Here is a 21,620-nt window from a genome sequence, read left to right as displayed (position 1 = left end):
CATACAACCAGCACAGGACCTAACAACATACATGCAACCAGCACAGGACCTAACAACATACATACAACCAGCACAGGACCTAACAACATACATACATACATATAACCACAGGACCTAACAACACACATACAACCACAGGACCTAACAACACACATACAACCACAGGACCTAACAACACACATACAACCACAGGACCTAACAACACACATACAACCACAGGACCTAACAACACACATACAACCACAGGACCTAACAACACACATACAACCACAGGACCTAACAACACACATACAACCACAGGACCTAACAACACACATACAACCACAGGACCTAACAACACACATACAACCACAGGACCTAACAACACACATACAACCACAGGACCTAACAACATACATACAACCACAGGACCTAACAACATACATACAACCACAGGACCTAACAACACACATACAACCACAGGACCTAACAACACACATACAACCACAGGACCTAACAACACACATACAACCACAGGACCTAACAACATACATACAACCACAGGACCTAACAACACACATACAACCACAGGACCTAACAACACACATACAACCACAGGACCTAACAACATACAACCACATACACATACAACCACAGGACCTAACAACACACATACAACCACAGGACCTAACAACATACATACATACAACAGCACAGGACCTAACAACATACATACATACAACCAGCACAGGACCTAACAACATACATACATACAACCAGCACAGGACCTAACAACATACATACATACAACCAGCACAGGACCTAACAACATACATACATACAACCAGCACAGGACCTAACAACATACATACATACAACCAGCACAGGACCTAACAACATACATACATACAACCAGCACAGGACCTAACAACATACATACATACAACCAGCACAGGACCTAACAACAAACATACAACCACAGGACCTAACAACAAACATAGGACCTAACAACAAACATACAACCACAGGACCTAACAACAAACATAGGACCTAACATACATACAACCACAGGACCTAACAACAAACATACAACCACAGGACCTAACAACACACATACAACCACAGGACCTAACAACAAACATACAACCACAGGACCTAACAACACACATACAACCACAGGACCTAACAACAAACATACAACCACAGGACCTAACAACAAACATAGGACCTAACATACATACAACCACAGGACCTAACAACATACATACAAACTAACACACACAGACTTTCCTGAGAGTAGGGGACATATGACAAATGGGGACTCTACTTTCTAAGGGTCCTAGAGAGGAGGGAAGTAGAGTTTGCTGTGATATGGGAGCAGAGAGACATACCACTTCTCTGGGCAGGAAGGTCTCCTCCTGTCGTAACACTACAAGCCCCACAGCCCCTCCCATGGGTGTGGCCCTCAGCAGACAGACCACCTCCTCCTGGGTCAACCCAACCAGGTCCACTCCGTTCACCTGGAAGACAAATGGCCATTAGTAACATACAGATTCACATTCATTTTGAGACCGCTAAACCCCACTGAGATTACTAATATGATCCTTACAGCCTAAACATGTCTATGTGGCAGACTGTATGATGCCAACACAACATAAACCAACGCAAACAGAGATCTAGGAAGGGTGATCAGGCAGTGAGCGCTACTCCCTTTATCTCGGGTCTCACCTCCAGCAGCCTGTCTCCAGCCTTGAGGTGTCCGTCCTGGATGGCAGCTCCTCGGGGCAGGATGTTCTTCACGTAGATGGGCGCCGAGCCACCGATGGGGACGTCACGCGATGTGATGCTGAAACCCAGACCCTCCGGACCTGATGGAAGTGTGAGAAAAAGTGTGAGAAGGCCTATATTTGAACTTGCCTTCATATCACAGGTACACTAGGACGTACACAGCAACAAAACATATAGTCCAAATGGCCATAGAAAACCAAAACAGGCATTCCAAGAAGAAAATGGAACATGGGAAGGAATTTGGACGACTAGTAGGGAATGTTGAGACAAGACGCAGTGTTGAACCTGCAGAACCCTCCCGGCCTAATGAGACCAACTCAATCTGAGTGTAGAGGATGGGGATCGGACCGCTTCTCTCCCAGACGGCACCACATTCAGAATGTCTCAGTAGAATGACTGCCCAGCCTAATCTCTCTGTCTGACTGTCTGAGCTGTGTACGGTAATGCAAGCAAGGCAGAACGCAAACAGAGGATTCCAGAATGCTCAGAGGATTCTGTTTCAGAACACTCTAAATCCCTTCCATGTCAATAAGCCAATCAACTTCCCACCACAGTATGGGCACGTATTACACTTACCAGTAAATGGCTTAACCATCGCTATGCTTCACATGGTACACAGGATCTTTGAATACACATTAGCTTGATTAGGAAAGACGTGCTCTAATTCCAGATTGATTGTGTTACAGCTTGGGTTTTGTGAAGAGGCCAGTGAGTCGGAGTTACCAAGCAAACTAACCAAGTAAATCTATCATCCAAATAAGGTTTAGTCTGCACTCGACACACAACAAGCCAGGCAAAGTCTCATAAATAAATGTTAATCTGCAACGACTGTACTCGTTCAACCAAAGCAAACAAGGAATGGAAGGAGAAATGTCTTCCAGAACTTGGTGGATGATAACAGAGCTACGTTTACGTTGTCCTCCTACTAAATGAAACAATAGACACCTGGATGTGGTCAGTGGGGATCTTATTAACAGGAATCAAACAGGTTGGGAGTTACGGGCTGCTTTTTAAATGGCACCCTACAGTACTCCTTATATAGTGCACTCATTTTGACCAGTCCACTATAATATAGCGAATAGAGTGAAGGTTGTGATCCATCCCCGATTTCTGGCCTGGGCCTTTCAGTACTCTGGCTTGGTTCCAGGCCAGGGGTCCAGGACAGTGGAGACATCCCAACACAGTGCTGGTGTGCCATATGGACTGGGCCCTTCTATCTTCAACATTGCTTTTGACACAGTGCACACTACAGACAGAGTGGCTGCTTAGCAACAAGCCCTCTTGCCCACCACACCTGGCAGGAACACACACACACCTGGTCCTTATGGCAGAGACCGGTATGTGTGTGTCTCCTATGGCAGAGGCCTGTGCCGTGCCAACTCTGTCCAGCTGTCAGTCACTGCATACACCCCTGAAGTGTGTTTCATTAGGAATTTATGGCTCAATCTGTAACACATTTTCTGTCCACCATTTCAGGCAAAAGTGTGAAGCTGTTTGGCCATCTTTATTCAAGTCTATGGCTAGATTGAATGATTCTGAAGTGTGCATCTCTTCATGAATCAATGAGATGAGACTGGCATATGTTTATTTGGAAGCTACTGTAATAATTATATATTTCCACCCAAACCATTTGCTGCGTTCCTCCTAAACAGAACAAGTATTTATTTATCCAACCTCGTCACACAGACCTAAACACAGCATTTTATTTGTAGAATCTAAGAGGCTAAATTCTTAGACTGAGGGAAAGTAACACTGAGTAAAATGGCCTGTTTCCAAGCGTGTACAAGTCAGTCAGAATACCTGTAATGATAAGTAGAAGCTCAGTATTGAGAAGTCAGAGCTTGACCAGTCTTGATTAGTTGGCTCTGGAAGGTCATGGATAATTACACTAAATATTTACACTAATAGCCCCTAACACCTTGTCTATTGTCCTCATATCACGGCCCAGTTCAGCTCAGTAGGTAACCTATGCCAAACATTTATTTAATAGGCATATAACAGAGTTCTAAAAATGTCTTAAGAACGACAGTCTATTTAGTTTATGGAGTCTATACTCATACAATCATCAATTAAAGACCCAATATCAAACTTCAATTGAAACTTTATTTGAAGTGTATTTAAAATAACACACTTAATAAAATAATCAAAACAAAGGCGTCATTGATTAAAGGTATCCTAACACCTCAAGCAGTTTCACAGTACGACGCAAAGTACTTCAAAATACAAGCATGATACAAACGATGAATAATTAAACAATTTTTACTGCTATAATTTAAGAAATTAACTAAAGCTTTGTTGTCAAATTCCAAATGCTACAGTAGGCCCCTTGATTTCTCATAGTTTCACCTTCAAGTAGCCTAATGCCTAAAAAGCAGCCTACTTGAAACTGGTCCTATCACAATTACAGTCTTTGTAGTCGTGGCAAACTGCACTTTATTCCACCATTTCTTCTTTTTGGAGGGGGTATTTAATTTAGCTTATTTCATTCATTCTTTTTTGGAAGAGAGTTTGGGATTTTTTATTTTTTTATGTACTACGTCTTGGCTTATCTTGTACACTCTTTCTAATGTTTCATTTCATTAGAGATGTTGCATTTTATCACTTGACTTTTAAACACCTGTTGTTTTTTTGACAAACAAATGCGGGGGGCTGTAACAATGGTGAGGTGTGAGTGTCGGGTTGACCACATGGTATGTCTCAGGATGGACAAAGGTGCAGTCAGGATCTGAACACCCTATGGTTCCTCTTATCCAACAGTCGGCATGGCATGGAAGTGGCTAGAGTCTTCAGAGGTGTAAGGATAATGAAGAGTCTGAAACTAGGGTATTTGGTGCAGTGTTTTTGTTAGTTTTGGAGTTAAGCAAGGTTTTTCAGTTGTTCGGCTAGGCGCCAGCCGAACTGAAGCATGCTGACGCCTTAAGACAATTTTCTTAGACCCCTAGCCAGGATTAGATGTGCTGGAGAGGATTAGATCAATGCTTTCTCTGTAAGGTCCAATCACAGATTTTTTAGGTGTGTATGTGTGTCGTCTGACCTTTTTTCAGCTGGATGTTCAGTCTCCTGCCGACCTTTTTGGTGAAGCCCGCCGTGGGGGTGGAGTTTAGCACCCTGTGAGGGGAGGGGGTGCGGCCTGGAGGGGCGTGGCCTAATGGGGGCTTGCCCATGGAACCCCCATGGGCAAGCCCATGGGGGTGAGGTAGAGAGGTGTAGGCATCACCCTGCTCGGGGTGCTGGTGAGGGTGGGGACCACGGGACATCCTCTGTGATATAAGATAAGACAGCATTTCATTATCAGTTTTGAAAGAAATTTGCCTTGCATCATAAACGCAACGACAGACCCTCGTAACCCGGACGGCGCTGGCCCAATTGTGCACCGCCCTATGGGACTCCGATCACGGACGGCCGGGATCAAACCAGGGTCTGTAGTGACGCCTGTAGCACTGAGATGCTCCGCCTTAGACCGCTGCGGCACTCTGGACACTCGACAGACAATATACAAAACGTAGAGAGACCTGTGGGGTGTGATCCAGGCCTGAGGTTGTGCTGCTTCTCTCGCTGGCTAGGGAGTCAGGGCTGAAGCTTCCAGAGGAGTAGGCCACGTCGGGGTTCCTCTCGCTGTGTGACAGCTGCTCGTACTGGGCCTTCATCAGGTTGGGAACCACATGGAACATGATGACTGGTGAACGCATGGCCTGGCGGAACATGTTCTGGGCTCTGAGGACAGGAAGGAGGGAGAAGCAAAACAACTCAACACAGATGTTGGATCCGACATAGTCTGCATCTCAAATGGAACAGGAGGAGTGTGTCCTGAATGGCCTCGTCGAAAGTAGTGCTCAATAAAAATTATTTGGTGCCAATTTATGACTCAAGGACACATTACATTAGTTGTGGTTATCAACCCTGCTGGTAGGACACCTGCACAGCACAGTGGTTAAAGCTTGTAGAGAGTAAGAATGTATAGCTTTAGAATAGGCTTGCCAGTTTCATCATGTAATCCCTCATATGGCTCAGATGAAAGGAATGGGGTTTCTGAAGCACGTTTGGAGAAAAATCATTTTAAACCCCTTCAACATTAGGTAGTGTAGATATTAACTGAAACCATCTATTTAGTGTAATCTTGCCATAGCAGTAGTCTTGTTAGCCACACCTGTTACAGTAGATTAAAGCAGACTTTGCTAGACATCTCGGTTATGTCCCAAATGCCACCCTATTCCCTATATAGTGCTCTACTTTTCACCAGGGACTTTAGGGCTCTGATCAAAATGAGTGCTACATTGGGAATAAGTTGCCATATGGGATGCACACAGGCAACTCCTCTCTCAAAACAGATTAACAGACATCCTAACCCCACTCCCAACGACCGTGCAATTCCTAGCCTTATTCCCAGCCACTAGTAATATTCCCAAATCAAATGTGATTTGCCACAAGCGCCGAATACAACAGGTGTATTACAACCTTACAGTGAAATGCGTACTTATAAGCCCATTACCAACAATGACGGAACAATAATGAATGTTCACTCCCATGTCAACCTCTAATGATGTAGCGCGCCCACCAGTTCCTCAAAAATATAATGGAGAAGCTTTTCTGACATTTAGCATGTGTGAAAACCCTGTCTGTTAATATATAATAAAACTCAGTTTTGAACTATTCTTGTAGACCAGGGGTACTCAACTCTTACCCTAAGACATCCAGAGCCTGCTGGTTTTCTGCTCTACCTGATAATTCATTGCACCCACTTGGTGTCCCAGGTCTAAATCAGTCCCTGATTAGGGTGGAACAAAGGGAAAAATGCAGTGGAACTGGCTGAAGTCCAGTTGCGTTTGAGGGCTGTAGACTGTTGTTCCTGTCCTGAACTGGACTCTAGAACTTCACTCCCATTCCTCCCAGAATCACATGGGAATCCTGTTCAACCACTAGGCTACACTATAGCCATAGGTTATTGTGAGTGTGTAAGTGTGCACACAATGACAGCTGTTTTTTCACAGTACACCAGTGCTTATGCTTCTGAAAAGCACATTACATAAAGCACGATGAGGAATGTAATGTAACATTGCATTCAAAAGCTTTAGCTGGATTCTAGAATGGCATGCAAGCAGCGTACAACAGAACTAGAATGAATTGAATGGCCTCCCCCATTCAAGTCAATGACACCATAATGGGTGGCCTGGCAGCCATTTTGACTGTACAAAATAGGAATGAAGCAGGAAGCCATCATTCTATTTCTATGGAAGAGTATCTGCAGCAGAGAACAATGGGAGGCAGCAGCAGTTAGCTAGGCTGTTAAGATCTGCTCAGACTGAGGAGCTGAGGGAGAGAGACAGATCAAAGCCGGGGATGCCCTGAAAGTCAGAAGCCAAGCAAGTTGAGCAGAGGTAGGTTTGATCTAGGAGTCTAATAGGAAGATGTTAGCATCCAGTAGCAACAGATGGAGCTGCTAAATACATAGAGGTATAGAAAGGATTGCAAGTATGGAGAGGACAGAGGCTGAGAGGAATGGCAGGCAGCCTCCATATTACCAAGATCCTACAGTAGGAACGACGTAGGAATCATCAAACAGGAATGGGGTTAGCTTAGCAACAGAAAGCAGCAGAGGCCATGCTTTGGTTAGAAGACATGGCAGTGGAGAGTAAGGGAGAGCAGGGGAGGGCTGGCAGGGAGTGGAGAGGAGCTCAGGACCGGTGGTCCTGGTCGGTAGGTACAGGCGTCTTACTGTTCGAAGCGGATGTTTCGCAGGTCTCCATTATTAATGCGTACGATGCAGTCATTCTCCTGGAACAGACTATGTTGCTCCGCCTTGCCTCCCCTCTCCAGGCGCTTGACCAACAAGCCGAGAGTCCTGGAAACATTCAGAAGCAGACGTTGGTGTAATACGGCTGGCAGCTGTGGAAGAGGCCTTAGGGTTCAATATGGCTGTTGGGGTAGACAGAGCAGGTCTGGAAAGGGGAGGACTACTGAAGCTCCAGCAAACAACTAGGCTCTACATGAATAAGGTGTGTTTCAAATGGCACTCTATTCCCTATGTAGTGCACTAGTGCCATTTTGGATATATGCATAGGCTCATAACAAAGAGATAAGCAACATGTCCTCCATGTCATCTGCATCCTTACTTAGTTCACAGGCTAACACTGATTGGTGTATGGTTTTAATTCATGGCAAAGTGTAAAGTGAAAGTGAGATATGAGCCACTTTGTCTTGGCTAGATTCCCAACCTGGTCACATTCCATTCTGGCCACCTAGTCATCCCCCTCGTTGCTAATCGGCATGTCACTCCTCATCTCTCCACCTGATAGCTGATGTGTGGTGAGCGTTCTGGCACAGAAATGGTGGCCATGAATCACTGAGGTGGGTGCCTCACATTGGGGGTGGATGAGGTGAAATTCTCCCTAATATGTAAAGTGATTTGAGTACCTCAGTTGGTAGAAAAGCGTTACATAAATTCAAATAAATTATTATTAAGTTGGTGGCGTTATGTTTGTCAGTAGTAATTTGTGTCTAGATGAAAGTGCCCGTCTTCTAAAACAGCATAGGTCTAGTTACTGTAGCTAGGTGTGCCCGTTCTCTCTACCTGAATGCAAAGTTTCGCTCCTGACTGAGCTGCCTTATGCAAAACAAATAGAGACCATTAGCGTTCTGACAGAGAAAACGGTTAAATCTACAGTAACGTGTAGGAATTAGAGAAATGCTGCTCCATCACATGTGAGTTTGGGAAGTCTTCAGCTGTGACAGCTGTCAGAGAAAGCAGTAACCCTCCATACAGTAGCAAGATGCCTCGGGCTTCCTGACTGCTACACAATGCTGACTTCACTGAAATACTGAATACAGAGTAGGTCATCCGAAATCATACAAATTACCATAAAGTGCTAGAACTATTAAAATAATACTTATTGTTCACAGGTATGTTTAAACACAGATTCATTATAACAAAATATGTTTTCCAGAACTTCTAGTTGGAAGTTCCTCTGAATCAGTAGCGAATAAGCTAGCCTGGGTACCCGTGTTTGTGCCATCAGCACAATCAGATCTGGGACCAGGCTAGGAATTGTAAACCTAGCTCTGTGCTAGTGGACATATGTGAAAGAGCTGGACCATTAAATAAATGATTCCATTACATCTTCTAACAGAGACTGTAAATGTGTATAGGACTGCAGAGTACAACCTTTACATCATGTAAATACTTCAGACAGGACAGGACCTGCAAGCACTGAACAATCCTGATTGATCACTGTAAACTAGCTAATCACTTCATGATGTGAGCATGACATGCATGTTGCGTAGGTCCATGTGTAGGGGGAGTGTGTGTGTGTGTGTGTGTTTGTTTTACTGGGTCACATGAGGATGCAGGTGCCATAGCAGACTAAGCTCGCTCTCTCTCTCTCTCCTCCCCCTCCTTCCCTCTCTACTCCCCCCTCCTTAATCGTGGCAGTGTTATGCCTGCGTAGCGTAAGTATCCTGCTGCCTGTCTATCCAGTGGTGGCTGTAGTGGGAGGGCTTTACCTGCGGTCCTGGGCACTGAAAGGCACTACATGGATCCCCAAGGGCCCGCCGTCATTGGACACTTCTACCAGCTTTACAATGTCACTGTGAGACAATGAGGATGGGGAGGGGTGAAACCACATGGAAATCAGGAAGGGGAGAAAAACAACAACAAATAGAGCAGGAAGAAATGAATAAACCACTAGGGATGAGCTTTACGCCAGGTTTTGGTTTCTCCCAACATCCCAGGTGACAGAAACGCATCATTCAGAACTCAGTTCTAAGGAGCGTCAAGGGAGGTTTCCATACACACTACATATACATATCATATCTTATGTCTTGACCTTCAGACAGTCTATCACATAGGATTTTTATAGGGAAATCTGAGACAAGTAAACTATCAAATTCCTTTCAAAAAAATTGTGTTGTACTTGTATTCTTTGACCTCTAACCCCTCGAGTTTCCATAGATTGGTGCTTAGTAGTTGTGTTTCTATTACCTTTAGGACAAAGGTTATTTGCATAAAAATATAGTTGTATTCTATTAGGAGGCGAGGACGCCTTCCTTTCTGGGCGAAATAATATCAATAACATACTGTACCTGAAGATTAGACTGATGGCATGAAAGAGATGACAGTTAGAAAATGAGTGTTATTACTATCACCATGACAATGGATCAGTACATGGTACCTTTTATGGTTATGATGACATTTGGTTTATGCTCAAGTTCCTTAAAAGAACATTAGCCAGGGGTTTAAAAAGATTATCTCCAAACTTGTGGAATGCAATATTTATTGGCCTAAATCTAAGACTCTTGACAATAAATGATTACATGGAGAATACAATATAAGATCAGAAGTGTTAGGTTCAGCTTAGAGGTAGGTAGTTAACTGGTACTCATTCCACTGCTACAGATTAATGTTATTCCTGTACTTGTTAAGGATCAATGTCAGGTGATCAGAGAGGTGGTTACGTTGAGACAGAAGCTCTGGATGAATCCCAAACGACACCTTATTCCCTATATAGTGCACTACTTCTGACCAGGATCCACAAGGCTCTGGTCAAAAGTAGTGCACTATAAAGGGAAAAGGGTGCCACTTGGGACGTAGTCCTCTATCTGTAATTGGACGACCCTTTCAGAGACGACTTACTCCAGTGACCTCACAGGGGTGTGGGCCATACAGGAGTCAGCTCGGCCAACCGGCTCGATCCTGCCGTTCTCCTCCTCCCCGTGCCCCCCCTCCTCCTGCAAAACAAGACAACAACCATAGAATTACATGTCTTCTAGGATCTCTGACTGCAACATGAGCATCTTATCAAACCAAGCCTCCCGAGTCTCATTGGCACAGACATTGAAAGATGGTCCATTCCACACCGGCTGAAATGAGTCACAAAAAAATGGTACGCAGACAACATGACATAAGACGGGTAACCTACATATGAGCACCCATTACAGCCTATGCCACTATTAAAACCTGAAAAAATGTTCAGGACTGATTCCTATTGTGAGAGCGAGAGAGAGAGTGAGAGAACAAGGAGTAAGAGGGAGAAAAAGAGATGGTGGACTAGACAGGGTCATTAAAATTTCATGGTGATACTGGAGAAGGCAGAGGAGCCGCGGCAACGGCAGCAACAGCTCGCCTCATCAGTATGAAAATGAACACATCGCCACAGTTCCCTGTACGGTTGCCATGACAGTGCACTGTTTGCTGCTGCGGGGGGGACGTACAGTGGAGAGCTGCAGTACACCGGTAATCCAGTCCTGTTGGTCTCCTTCACAACAGGATCACAGTGGCTACAGAGCATGTCTCATAGGAATGGTGTCCTATGCTTAACAGGTTGTGAATGGGTTTCTAAACAAGAGGAAAAGGGTTTGGGACACTGTGGGTTACACGTACATGACAATTCTTGCATGGTGTAGACATAGAAAGGGAGATATTTATGAAAAGGTCAAGAAAAATCCAATCTTCACATTCTATTCCCCAAGACAACACTATGCTCCTTGAAGAGCATGTGAATCACATTCATCACCACAGATACAGGAGGAAAGTCACATGGCCACATTTCAATAGTAGCTCCTTCGATGGACTTTTGTTTTATTCAGAGTGACAATTCCATTTCCTGAATTGCACAGTGGGGTTCGACTTGGCTCTCCAACATCACAGTCTGAGTCCCAAATGGCCCCTTATTCCTTTTATAGTGCACTACTTTAGACCATCGCCGGCTGGACCCTGGTCAAAAGAAAGTGCACTCTAAAGGGAATAGGGTGCCATTTGGGATGCAACAGTGTCTCTCCCCCCCAGGTAAGGCGCAGGGACACTGAGGTGACAGAAAATGTTGAGGGGACAGTGGCAGTTTTCCATCAGTAAACGACTGGCTCGGGGGTATAGGGCCTCATGACAAACACAAACTGCCTATACTAGCTCATGTTGGTTTGGAGTGACTTGAGTGAATCAAATGGTTTTGTTTGCACTAAAACACATTCAAAAATGCCCCTACAACACAGACAGCTACAGTACAAGATGTGCTTTGAAGATCTCACATTTGATTAATACAACATCAACCAAATAACTGTTCAAAAGTCACTTAACTGCACTATGGCACTAGCCCCTCCTGTGACATCAGGTTGTACATATCCTCCCATTCTAACCAAGTGGTTAGATCATCACATCTATAATTCAGGGCTGGGCTTGGAGTTAATGGCTACTGGGAAGACAGGCTACAGGCGGGTAGGTAGGGCAGGTCGTGGCACAAATGGCACCCTATTCCCGTTATAGTGCACTGCTTTAGACAGCTCCTAGTGCTCTAGTTAAAAGTAGTGCACTATATAGGGAATAGGGTGCCATTTGAGAAAGCCACAGGACAGGACATATTTTATTTTTCAGCGGAGTCATTGTTTGTTTCCTCATCTTAGTGCGAGTGTCTTGGCCACAATGGCACTCGGGCCTGTGGGCTCATTACATTTTAATAGTAAAATCCATCTCAGTGTGAATGAAGTGGACTGTGTAGCAGACGGCCAAAGTGCACTTTAATGAAGTGTGCTCCCGCTGGAAATGGACAGCTGATTGTTTACGGTCACAGACACAAGAAAGAAACACAACACCCATATATTACCTACAGGACAGACTAATACATGGAGTAAATGTGGAACTTGGACATATGCTCTTAGCCCAGGTGACTATCCTGAATGTCCTTTACACTTAACCCCACTACATCTTCTGTCCTGTCCAGAGTCACATATGTCCATCCTGCCTCGCTGCCATGTTTTCATAACAGGAGGAAACACTGGGCGAGCACAATGCTCCTCATCTACAATCGGAGTCTTGACAGAGACACACCGGACAAACAGGTTCTGGGTCAGTGGCTGGGTGACCCCTCTCAGGAAACCCCTCAAGGTTAGATTTGGGTCCATTTCTGGGAAATGTGATATGTATACACAGAGTTCCAGGTGCCCACAGGATCATATAGGAGCTCTATACCACGTCATTCAACTACCACGACATTCAACTCCACCTACCTTGACATTCAACTCCACCCGCCACGGCATTCAACTCCACCCGCCACGGCATTCAACTCCACCCGCCACGGCATTCAACTCCACCCGCCACGGCATTCAACTCCACCCGCCACGGCATTCAACTCCACCCGCCACGGCATTCAACTCCACCCGCCACGGCATTCAACTCCACCCGCCACGGCATTCAACTCCACCCGCCACGACATTCAACTCCACCCGCCACGACATTCAACTCCACCCGCCACGACATTCAACTCCACCCGCCACGACATTCAACTCCACCCGCCACGACATTCAACTCCACCCGCCACGACATTCAACTCCACCCGCCACGACATTCAACTCCACCCGCCACGACATTCAACTCCACCCGCCACGACATTCAACTCCACCCGCCACGACATTCAACTACACCTGCCACGACATTCAACTACCATGACATGAATGCCATGGTAGGTGTAATTTAATGTCATGGTAGTTGAATGTCATGGTTGGTGTAGTTGAATGGCTTGGTTGGTGTAGTTGAATGGCTTTAAACTACACCAACCAAGCCATTCAACTATCCACGACGCTCAACTACCACGGCATTCAACTACACCCGCCGCGGCATTCAACTACACCCGCCGCGGCATTCAACTACACCCGCCGCGGCATTCAACTACACCCGCCGCGGCATTCAACTACACCCGCCGCGACATTCAACTACACCCGCCGCGACATTCAACTACACCCGCCGCGACATTCAACTACACCCGACCGCGACATTCAACTACACCCGTCATGCGACATTCAACTACACCCGCCGCGACATTCAACTACACCCGCCGCGACATTCAACTACACCCGCCACGTCATTCAACTACACCCGCCACGTCATTCAACTACACCCACCACGTCATTCAACTACACCCACCACATCATTCAACTACACCTATCACATCATTCAATTATTCTCATAAACGGTCTAAGAATTGAGAGGGGATAGATTTAAGATACGCAGTCTAAGTGTAGTAGGACTGTCAGTGTCAACTCATTGCAATTATCTGAGATAGGCCTCATCGTTGCGGTTTTGTTAAGTGGCTCTTACCAGTATGCAAGGCACGTAAACACTTTCCTGGTGGATGGTTGAAACTGCTGAGGCTGACACGACAATGCACCCCTCACCCAGTCTGAGGTAGTGTAAAGCTAAGGACTGCCTGGTGTACTGTCTGTATATAAAACAGGCAATGAGAGTGGAGAAAAAGCCAAAAGATAAAACATCCAGCTAAGCCTTTTTCAGAGCAACAGCAGCAGAGCAATAACAATACGGAGGCGCAACATTAGATTTATCTACTCTCAAAATTACAATGAGCTCTGTCGGTAAATCCACTTAATTCATGAGCATCCAGGAGATATCCATACGATCACTGACGGAGCAAGGGGAGAGGAGATATCCATACGATCACCGACGGAGCAAGGGGAGAGGAGATATCCATACGATCACCGACGGCGCAAGGGGAGAGGAGATATCCATACGATCACCGACGGTTTTGGAGAGGAGATATCCATACGATCACCGACGGAGCAAGGGGAGAGGAGATATCCATACGATCACCGGTGGCAAGGGGGAGGAGATATCCATACGATCACCGACGGGCAAGGGGAGAGGAGATATCCATACGATCACCGACGGCGCAAGGGGAGAGGCGATATCCATACGATCACCGACGGCGCAAGGGGACTGGAGATATCCATACGATCAACGGGCAAGGGGAGAGGAGATATCCAACGATCACCGACGGAGCAAGGGAAAGATATCCAGCGATCACCGACGGAGCAAGGGGAGCAGGAGATATCCAACGATCACCGACGGAGGCGCAAGGGGAGAGGAGATATCCATACGATCACAAACGGAGCAATGAGGGAGAGGAGATATCCATACGATCACCACGGAGCAATCCAGGAGATATCCATACGATCACCGACGGAGCAAGGGGAGAGGAGATATCCATACGATCACCGACGGAGCAAGGGGAGAGGAGATATCCATACGATCACCGACGGAGCAAGGGGAGAGGAGATATCCATACGATCACCGACGGAGCAAGGGGAGAGGAGATATCCATACGATCACCGACGGAGCAAGGGGAGAGGAGATATCCATACGATCACCGACGGAGCAAGGGGAGAGGAGATATCCATACGATCACCGACGGAGCAAGGGGAGAGGAGATATCCATACGATCACCGACGGAGCAAGGGGAGAGGAGATATCCATACGATCACCGACGGAGCAAGGGGAGAGGAGATATCCATACGATCACCGACGGAGCAAGGGGAGAGGAGATATCCATACGATCACCGACGGAGCAAGGGGAGAGGAGATATCCATACGATCACCGACGGAGCAAGGGGAGAGGAGATATCCATACGATCACCGACGGAGCAAGGGGAGAGGAGATATCCATACGATCACCGACGGAGCAAGGGGAGAGGAGATATCCATACGATCACCGACGGCGCAAGGGGAGAGGAGATATCCATACGATCACCGACGGAGCAAGGGGAGAGGAGATATCCATACGATCACCGACGGAGCAAGGGGAGAGGAGATATCCATACGATCACCGACGGAGCAAGGGGAGAGGAGATATCCATACGATCACCGACGGAGCAAGGGGAGAGGAGATATCCATACGATCACCGACGGAGCAAGGGGAGAGGAGATATCCATACGATCACCGACGGAGCAAGGGGAGAGGAGATATCCATACGATCACCGACGGAGCAAGGGGAGAGGAGATATCCATACGATCACCGACGGAGCAAGGGGAGAGGAGATATCCATACGATCACCGACGGAGCAAGGGGAGAGGAGATATCCATACGATCACCGACGGAGCAAGGGGAGAGGAGATATCCATACGATCACCGACGGAGCAAGGGGAGAGGAGATATCCATACGATCACCGACGTCGCAAGGGGAGAGGAGATATCCATACGATCACCGACGGAGCAAGGGGAGAGGAGATATCCATACGATCACCGACGGAGCAAGGGGAGAGGAGATATCCATACGATCACCGACGGAGCAAGGGGAGAGGAGATATCCATACGATCACCGACGGAGCAAGGGGAGAGGAGATATCCATACGATCACTGACGGAGCAAGGGGAGAGGAGATATCCATACGATCACCGACGGAGCAAGGGGAGAGGAGGTTACGGACTAAATACCAACATGACACACCGGATGTGAATCTGCATAGCAATAACCCCTGTATATAGCCTCATTATTGTTTTGTGATACTTATTAAAAATGTTTTATTTTTTACTTTAGCTTATTTAGTAAATATTTTCTTAACTCTATTTTCTTCAAATGGCTTTGTTGGTTAAGGGCTTGTAAAAGTAAGCATTTCACGGTATTCAGAGCATGTGACAAATACAATTACATTTTAAATGCTGTTTTAATGGACGTAGAAAGTAGAAAACACTGCAACGAGAGGAAGACGACATGCAAGTGTTCCTTGTAGAGAGAGCTCGTTTATACATAAACCCATCTTAACGGTTTCCTCTGACAGACTGACTACCACAGGACAGCCCTGCTATAGTATACTCCTTCCCTGATACCTGCATTGCTTATTTTTACAACAATCACACAAATTCCTCCTGAATTGACATAGGTGCTGGTCCAACACATAGCAGCGGTTTATGTTGTGTTTGGGGGGTACAGGACACAGCGTAATTGAAAACATATGAGACATGAGGCACTGCAGGAGCTGTAATACACATGCACACAAGTCGCCTGCACACACACACACAGTACTAATGAGTCTGAGAAGGTGGGATCCTTCATATGAGCTTCCTGATCATCTCTGAAAGTTGGGTGGGATCACACACACACATTTGTATTTGTTACGGCTGTTCTACAATACATTCACATTAAGTGTGTGCCATCAGGCCCCTATTCTACAACACAAAATACATGTGTACGTGTGTGTATAGTGCATATGTTATCGTCTGTGCGTTTGAGCCTGTTTGTGTTGCTTCACAATCCCCACTGTTCCATAAAATATACTTGATCTGGTCATGAGTTACTTGATGTGGAATAGAGTTCCATGTAATCATGGCTCTATGTAGTTATATATGCGCAGTACAAATAAATATCATAATCATGTGTTTACATTTGGAGCTGTATTGATTTCGACCTGACTAAATGTAGTATTGCATTGTTTCCACCTGTTAATGTGTGAGTTCCAGAAGTGTTTACGGTCTCCGAGTCCGCTGTGCCTCCGTCCCAAATGGCACACTATTCTGTATTCAGTGCACAAATTTTGACCAGGCCTGTAGGGTTCTACGCAAAAGAAGTGAACAATAAAGGGATTAGGGTGCCATTTGGGACACATACAGTGTCTCTACTGTGGTAATGAAGCTGGTGTGAGGCTGTTTGCATGGAGGAAGCCATTTCTCACTCCACTGAGCACATCGAACACTGACAACACTGAACAGGAATTAACAGGCTTGTGTGTGCCAGCCAAGGTGAGGATGAAACAGAACAATGAATGCATAGTTTCACACAATGGGGAGGAGGAATAAATATACGTAAGCAGAATACACACGCTACAATGAGGTGACAATAGAACAGGGTTCCCCAACTGGCGGCCCGTGGGCCTTTATTTGGCCCAAGTTCTGCTTTTTTTCAAATATTCATTGTTGGACACACAATTCCGTAAAAACACCAGGAAATCAGCTCTAAGTCACTTAAATTGAAGAAATCTGTTGCCAAGTATTCCCACAGATATTAGACACACGCATGATCATACAGCAATGTAAACAAGGTTTGAAACTATGTTTAGGTCAAACATATGTTTGGGCTTCTTGTGGTCAATTTGCAGTCTACAAATTATTTGTAATTATGTTCCAGCCCCCCGACAGTCCGCTCAAGAAAAAAAATGTCCCGTGGCTGAATCTAGTTGATTTCTGCAACAGAAATTGCCCCTGCATGTTTAAGAAATTAATCTACAGATTAGCCGTAAAGCAGCGAAGGTCACTTCAGTGTTAGTTGGTTAACATAAAGCACTTGCTAAAGGTCGATTACAGTGGTATATCAGAGTACCATTGTGTTACAGGCAGGAACAAGCTCCCGAGTGACGCAGCGGTCTAAGGCACTGCATCTCAGTGCTAGAGGCATCACTACAGACCCTGGTTCAATCCAGGCTGTACCACAACCGGCCGTGATTGGGGAGTCCCATAAGGAGGTGCACAATTGGCCCAGCGTCGTCCGGGTTAGGCCGTCATTGTAAATAAGACTGACTTGTTAAACAAAATGTTCCATAAAACAAAAAATGTCAGGTTAATAAGAGACCTACATAAATGGTGACAACTGAAAGCTGGGGTGGAGATCGCAAGAAAGAAAAAGCAAACAAATTTCACAAGAGGCCTATTACCCACACAACTAGTCCTGTGAGATAGCAGTCTTGGAGCTAGCAGGGAAGACGCATGGCGGTCTTGGAGCTAGCAGGGAAGACGCATGGCAGTCTTGGAGCTAGCAGGGAAGACGCATGGCAGTCTTGGAGCTAGCAGGGAAGACGCATGGCAGTCTCGGAGCTAGCAGGGAAGACGCATGGCAGTCTTGGAGCTAGCAGAAGATAGAGAAACTACAGCTTTCTTCCTCATTAGAGAAAAGGCTGGTGGAGTCACATTTATCCTAGGTTATGATAGTATGCTTATAATGGTACCAACTGCTTTCTTTAAAAGTGAAGGAATTTCACCTTTGTGGCTCCCCACTTTTCAAGAGAGTTGGTTCTGTTCTGCTATAGCGTCAAGCAGTCCATAAAGACTCAGAGTGCTAGGATTTAGGATCAGATGTGCCTTTTAGATTGTAGCAAATACATAGACAGGGGATCCTTGATCAGCACTCCTACTCCAAGACAATTCAGCATATGTGGCAAGGCTGCTAATGATCTAATGACTACAAAAAGAAAGCTAGTCACGCCGTGGACATCAATGCCACCCTACTAGACGAGCGAAGCACCTTTTTCTCACACTTCGAACAACAACGACTGATCTGCCGAGGAGAGCCCCTGAAGACAATGAGGGCTACGTCCTTACGGTCTCCACGGAGAACGTATGGAAGTCATTCAAGCATCTTAACCCTCGCAAGCCTGCCGGCCCAGACGGCATCCCTAGCCGCGCCCTTGGAACATGTGCAGACCAGTTAGGTATTGTGATTTGGGACATTTTCAATCTCTCTAGCACAGGCCGTTGTCTCCACCTGCTTCAAGATGATTACCATCATCCCCGTGCCCAAGAATGGGGAAGTAACTGTTCAACTACTGACCTGTAGCACTCACTTCGTTCATCATGAAGTACTTCAAGAGGCTAGTCAAAGACCACATTACCTCCATCCTCCCTGACACACTCAACCCTCTCCAATTCACCTACCGCCCGACAGATCCAGACGACGCAATCGCCAATGCACTCACTGCACACTGCCCTCAACCAGGACAAGAGGGATGCTGTTGATTGACTACACCTCGGCTTTCAATACACTGTGGTGAAGGTACGACAGCAGCCCCCCCCCCATAGCCCTATGAGTCCTGGTCAAAAGTAGTGCACTCTAAAAGGGAATAGGGTGCCATTTGGGATGCACACCAGCATTTGCGGATTGAATTTGGGATGGATACAGATATCACTGGGCTCGTCCAGTCTGTGGGGAGACACAGTCTGACAACTGGTAATGCTCTTGTAAGAATGGAAATCAGAAGGACAGAACGGCAAGCACTGTTTTTATATTTGTGTTACACAGTCAGGGGCCCATACTAAGTGGTATCATGCCAGGGCACTGCATCGTGTCAAAGTGGGTATTAGTTCTAATGATATAGAAGGCATTCTGGCGCTACCTTTGATAGTACTACTCATGTTTAAACCAACGATAAAACACATCTCTCATTCCCCTGTTCACATTTAACAGTGTCCTGTTCACCTGCTCTCGTTCCCCTGTTCACATTTAACAGTGTCCTGTTCTCCTGCTCTCGTTCCCCTGTTCACATTTAACAGTGTCCTGTTCTCCTGCTCTCGTTCCCCTGTTCACATTTAACAGTGTCCTGTTCTCCTGCTCTCCTCTCATTCAGGTATTGACAAACACAAATCTGAAGAATGGTTTCTGGAAATCATTAACCGTGTATTGATTGCTAGGGGGTTTAATTAGTGTTGTAATTAGTGTGTTGTGGGGTTGAATGCCGCGACAATATGCACAATGCCTCTGGGAGGGAGAAATTCCCAGGTGTCTTTCTCTGCTAGAAGTGGACCCTCAGGGAGAGACCAGCCTTGGAACTCCCATCTCGCTCAGTGGGGGTGTCACATTAAAACAAAAGAGAACAAAGCTCACAGGGAGAGGAGAAAGATAAAGATGAGACAGAATGACGGCGAGATTCTGGTACGGTCGGTGCAGCCATGGAGACCAGAGAGAGATGAGGTGAGGTAGGAGAGGGGAAGAGGAGCAAGCAAACGGAGAGTAACCTAGAACAAATAATACCACTCCCCCATTAAGTACTTCTCCACAATCCTGAGGCCACAGCAGCACCTACTGGTACGGAGAAGAGCCCCGGCCTCTATGGGCGTACGGAGAAGAGCCCCGGTCTCTATGGGCGTACGGAGAAGAGCCCCGGGTCTCTATGGGCGTACGGAGAAGAGCCCCGGTCTCTATGGGCGTACGGAGAAGAGCCCCCTATGGGCCGGAGAAGAGCCCGGCCTCTATGGGCGTACGGAGAAGAGCCCCGGCCTCTATGGGCGTACGGAGAAGAGCCCCGGCCTCTATGGGCGTACGGAGAAGAGCCCCGGCCTCTATGGGCGTACGGAGAAGAGCCCCGGCCTCTATGGGCGTACGGAGAAGAGCCCCGGTCTCTATGGGCGTACGGAGAACTCTAGTACCTCTCTAGTATCTGTATGGGCTTATGGAGCTGTGGTCCCCAGTGGCCAAGACAAGAAGTCGACCAATCACCCTCAACTGTCTTATTAAGCCTCATACAAAACACCTCCACCGCTAGCTACCAGGAAGCCAGCAGCACATCCTCCTGAAGCAGCTCCATTAGCCATGATTTATGGCTCCACGGCCTAGCTTCACATGATTTATCATACCAAACCAGGTGACTGTAGGCTTCCGTTCTGCACCAGTGCCACCTGAGGGACTTCCCCATCTTTGTTGTAGTGTGCAGGACATCAGGGAGTGCTGGAGGGACCCTAGCTAGCAGTTAATACTGCATGTAGTTAGCCAGCAGTGATGATTAACCTACTGTTTGTACAGCTGTGTGAAACAGGCTTCTCATCTCCCCTGTGGTTAACTAATGCACCGATCACTAAACCAAGTCCAACCATGACAAAGGACATGGATACACACAATGGCCTAATGGACAAGGACAAACCGGACAGAATGATGATTAGGTAAATCCATGGAACGGTGGTGGTATCTTTTTTCACCTGACATGGATTGCATGTGTAACATTAATTCAGGAGCTGCATGAAGCGTATACAGCCAGGGGCAACCAAGCACATCCACGCTAACCTCAGGCAATACTGATACAAGTGAGAATTGAAGCCAAAGCCTATTTCTTATAAATATTCATTTCTAAAGAATTCCAATTACAGCAGCGAACAAGATATGGGTGGGCATTGGTTATTGTACAGGCATCTCCTCTTTCATCTGCAGGTGTGTGTGTGTGTGTGGACTGGCTGTTACTGCAGTACTCCGGCCAAAGAGACAGTTCACATTGCATGATGGTGTTCAATGTCTTTTTTTAAATTGAATTGAAAGTCACTCTCTGCTATCTATGTTGAGCCGGACACTCACACGCAAGACTGTATATGCACCCATACTTTATAGAT

The 21,620-nt window shown here is 46.4% G+C and overlaps 1 protein-coding gene across 10 annotated transcripts in view; it reads right to left on the bottom strand.

Moving 5' to 3' along the window:
* pard3ab (par-3 family cell polarity regulator alpha, b) overlaps nucleotides 1-21,620 on the bottom strand; it is a 239,351-nt gene that overhangs the window by 106,210 nt on the left and 111,521 nt on the right. For 8 of the 10 annotated variants that reach the window (XR_006080216.1, XR_006080217.1, XM_042308154.1 and 5 more), the window contains exons 6-12: nucleotides 10,394-10,488; nucleotides 9,265-9,348; nucleotides 7,481-7,606; nucleotides 5,280-5,481; nucleotides 4,802-5,027; nucleotides 1,708-1,847; nucleotides 1,371-1,499 (exon numbers count right to left, since the gene is read on the bottom strand). Coding sequence is in view for 8 of the 10 variants with exons in the window: in XM_042308154.1 (XP_042164088.1) it covers nucleotides 1,371-1,499; nucleotides 1,708-1,847; nucleotides 4,802-5,027; nucleotides 5,280-5,481; nucleotides 7,481-7,606; nucleotides 9,265-9,348; nucleotides 10,394-10,488 (1,002 nt within the window). In the remaining 2 variants the exon portion in view is untranslated. The remainder of the gene's footprint in view (nucleotides 1-1,370; nucleotides 1,500-1,707; nucleotides 1,848-4,801; nucleotides 5,028-5,279; nucleotides 5,482-7,480; nucleotides 7,607-9,264; nucleotides 9,349-10,393; nucleotides 10,489-21,620) is intronic. The other 2 variants (XM_042308158.1, XM_042308159.1) reach the window with 2 other exon arrangements.

The sequence above is a fragment of the Oncorhynchus tshawytscha genome, linkage group LG28 (genome assembly GCF_018296145.1).
Source record: "Oncorhynchus tshawytscha isolate Ot180627B linkage group LG28, Otsh_v2.0, whole genome shotgun sequence".
NCBI classification, from domain to species: domain Eukaryota; kingdom Metazoa; phylum Chordata; class Actinopteri; order Salmoniformes; family Salmonidae; genus Oncorhynchus; species Oncorhynchus tshawytscha.
This window is presented reverse-complemented; position numbering and strand designations above follow the sequence as displayed.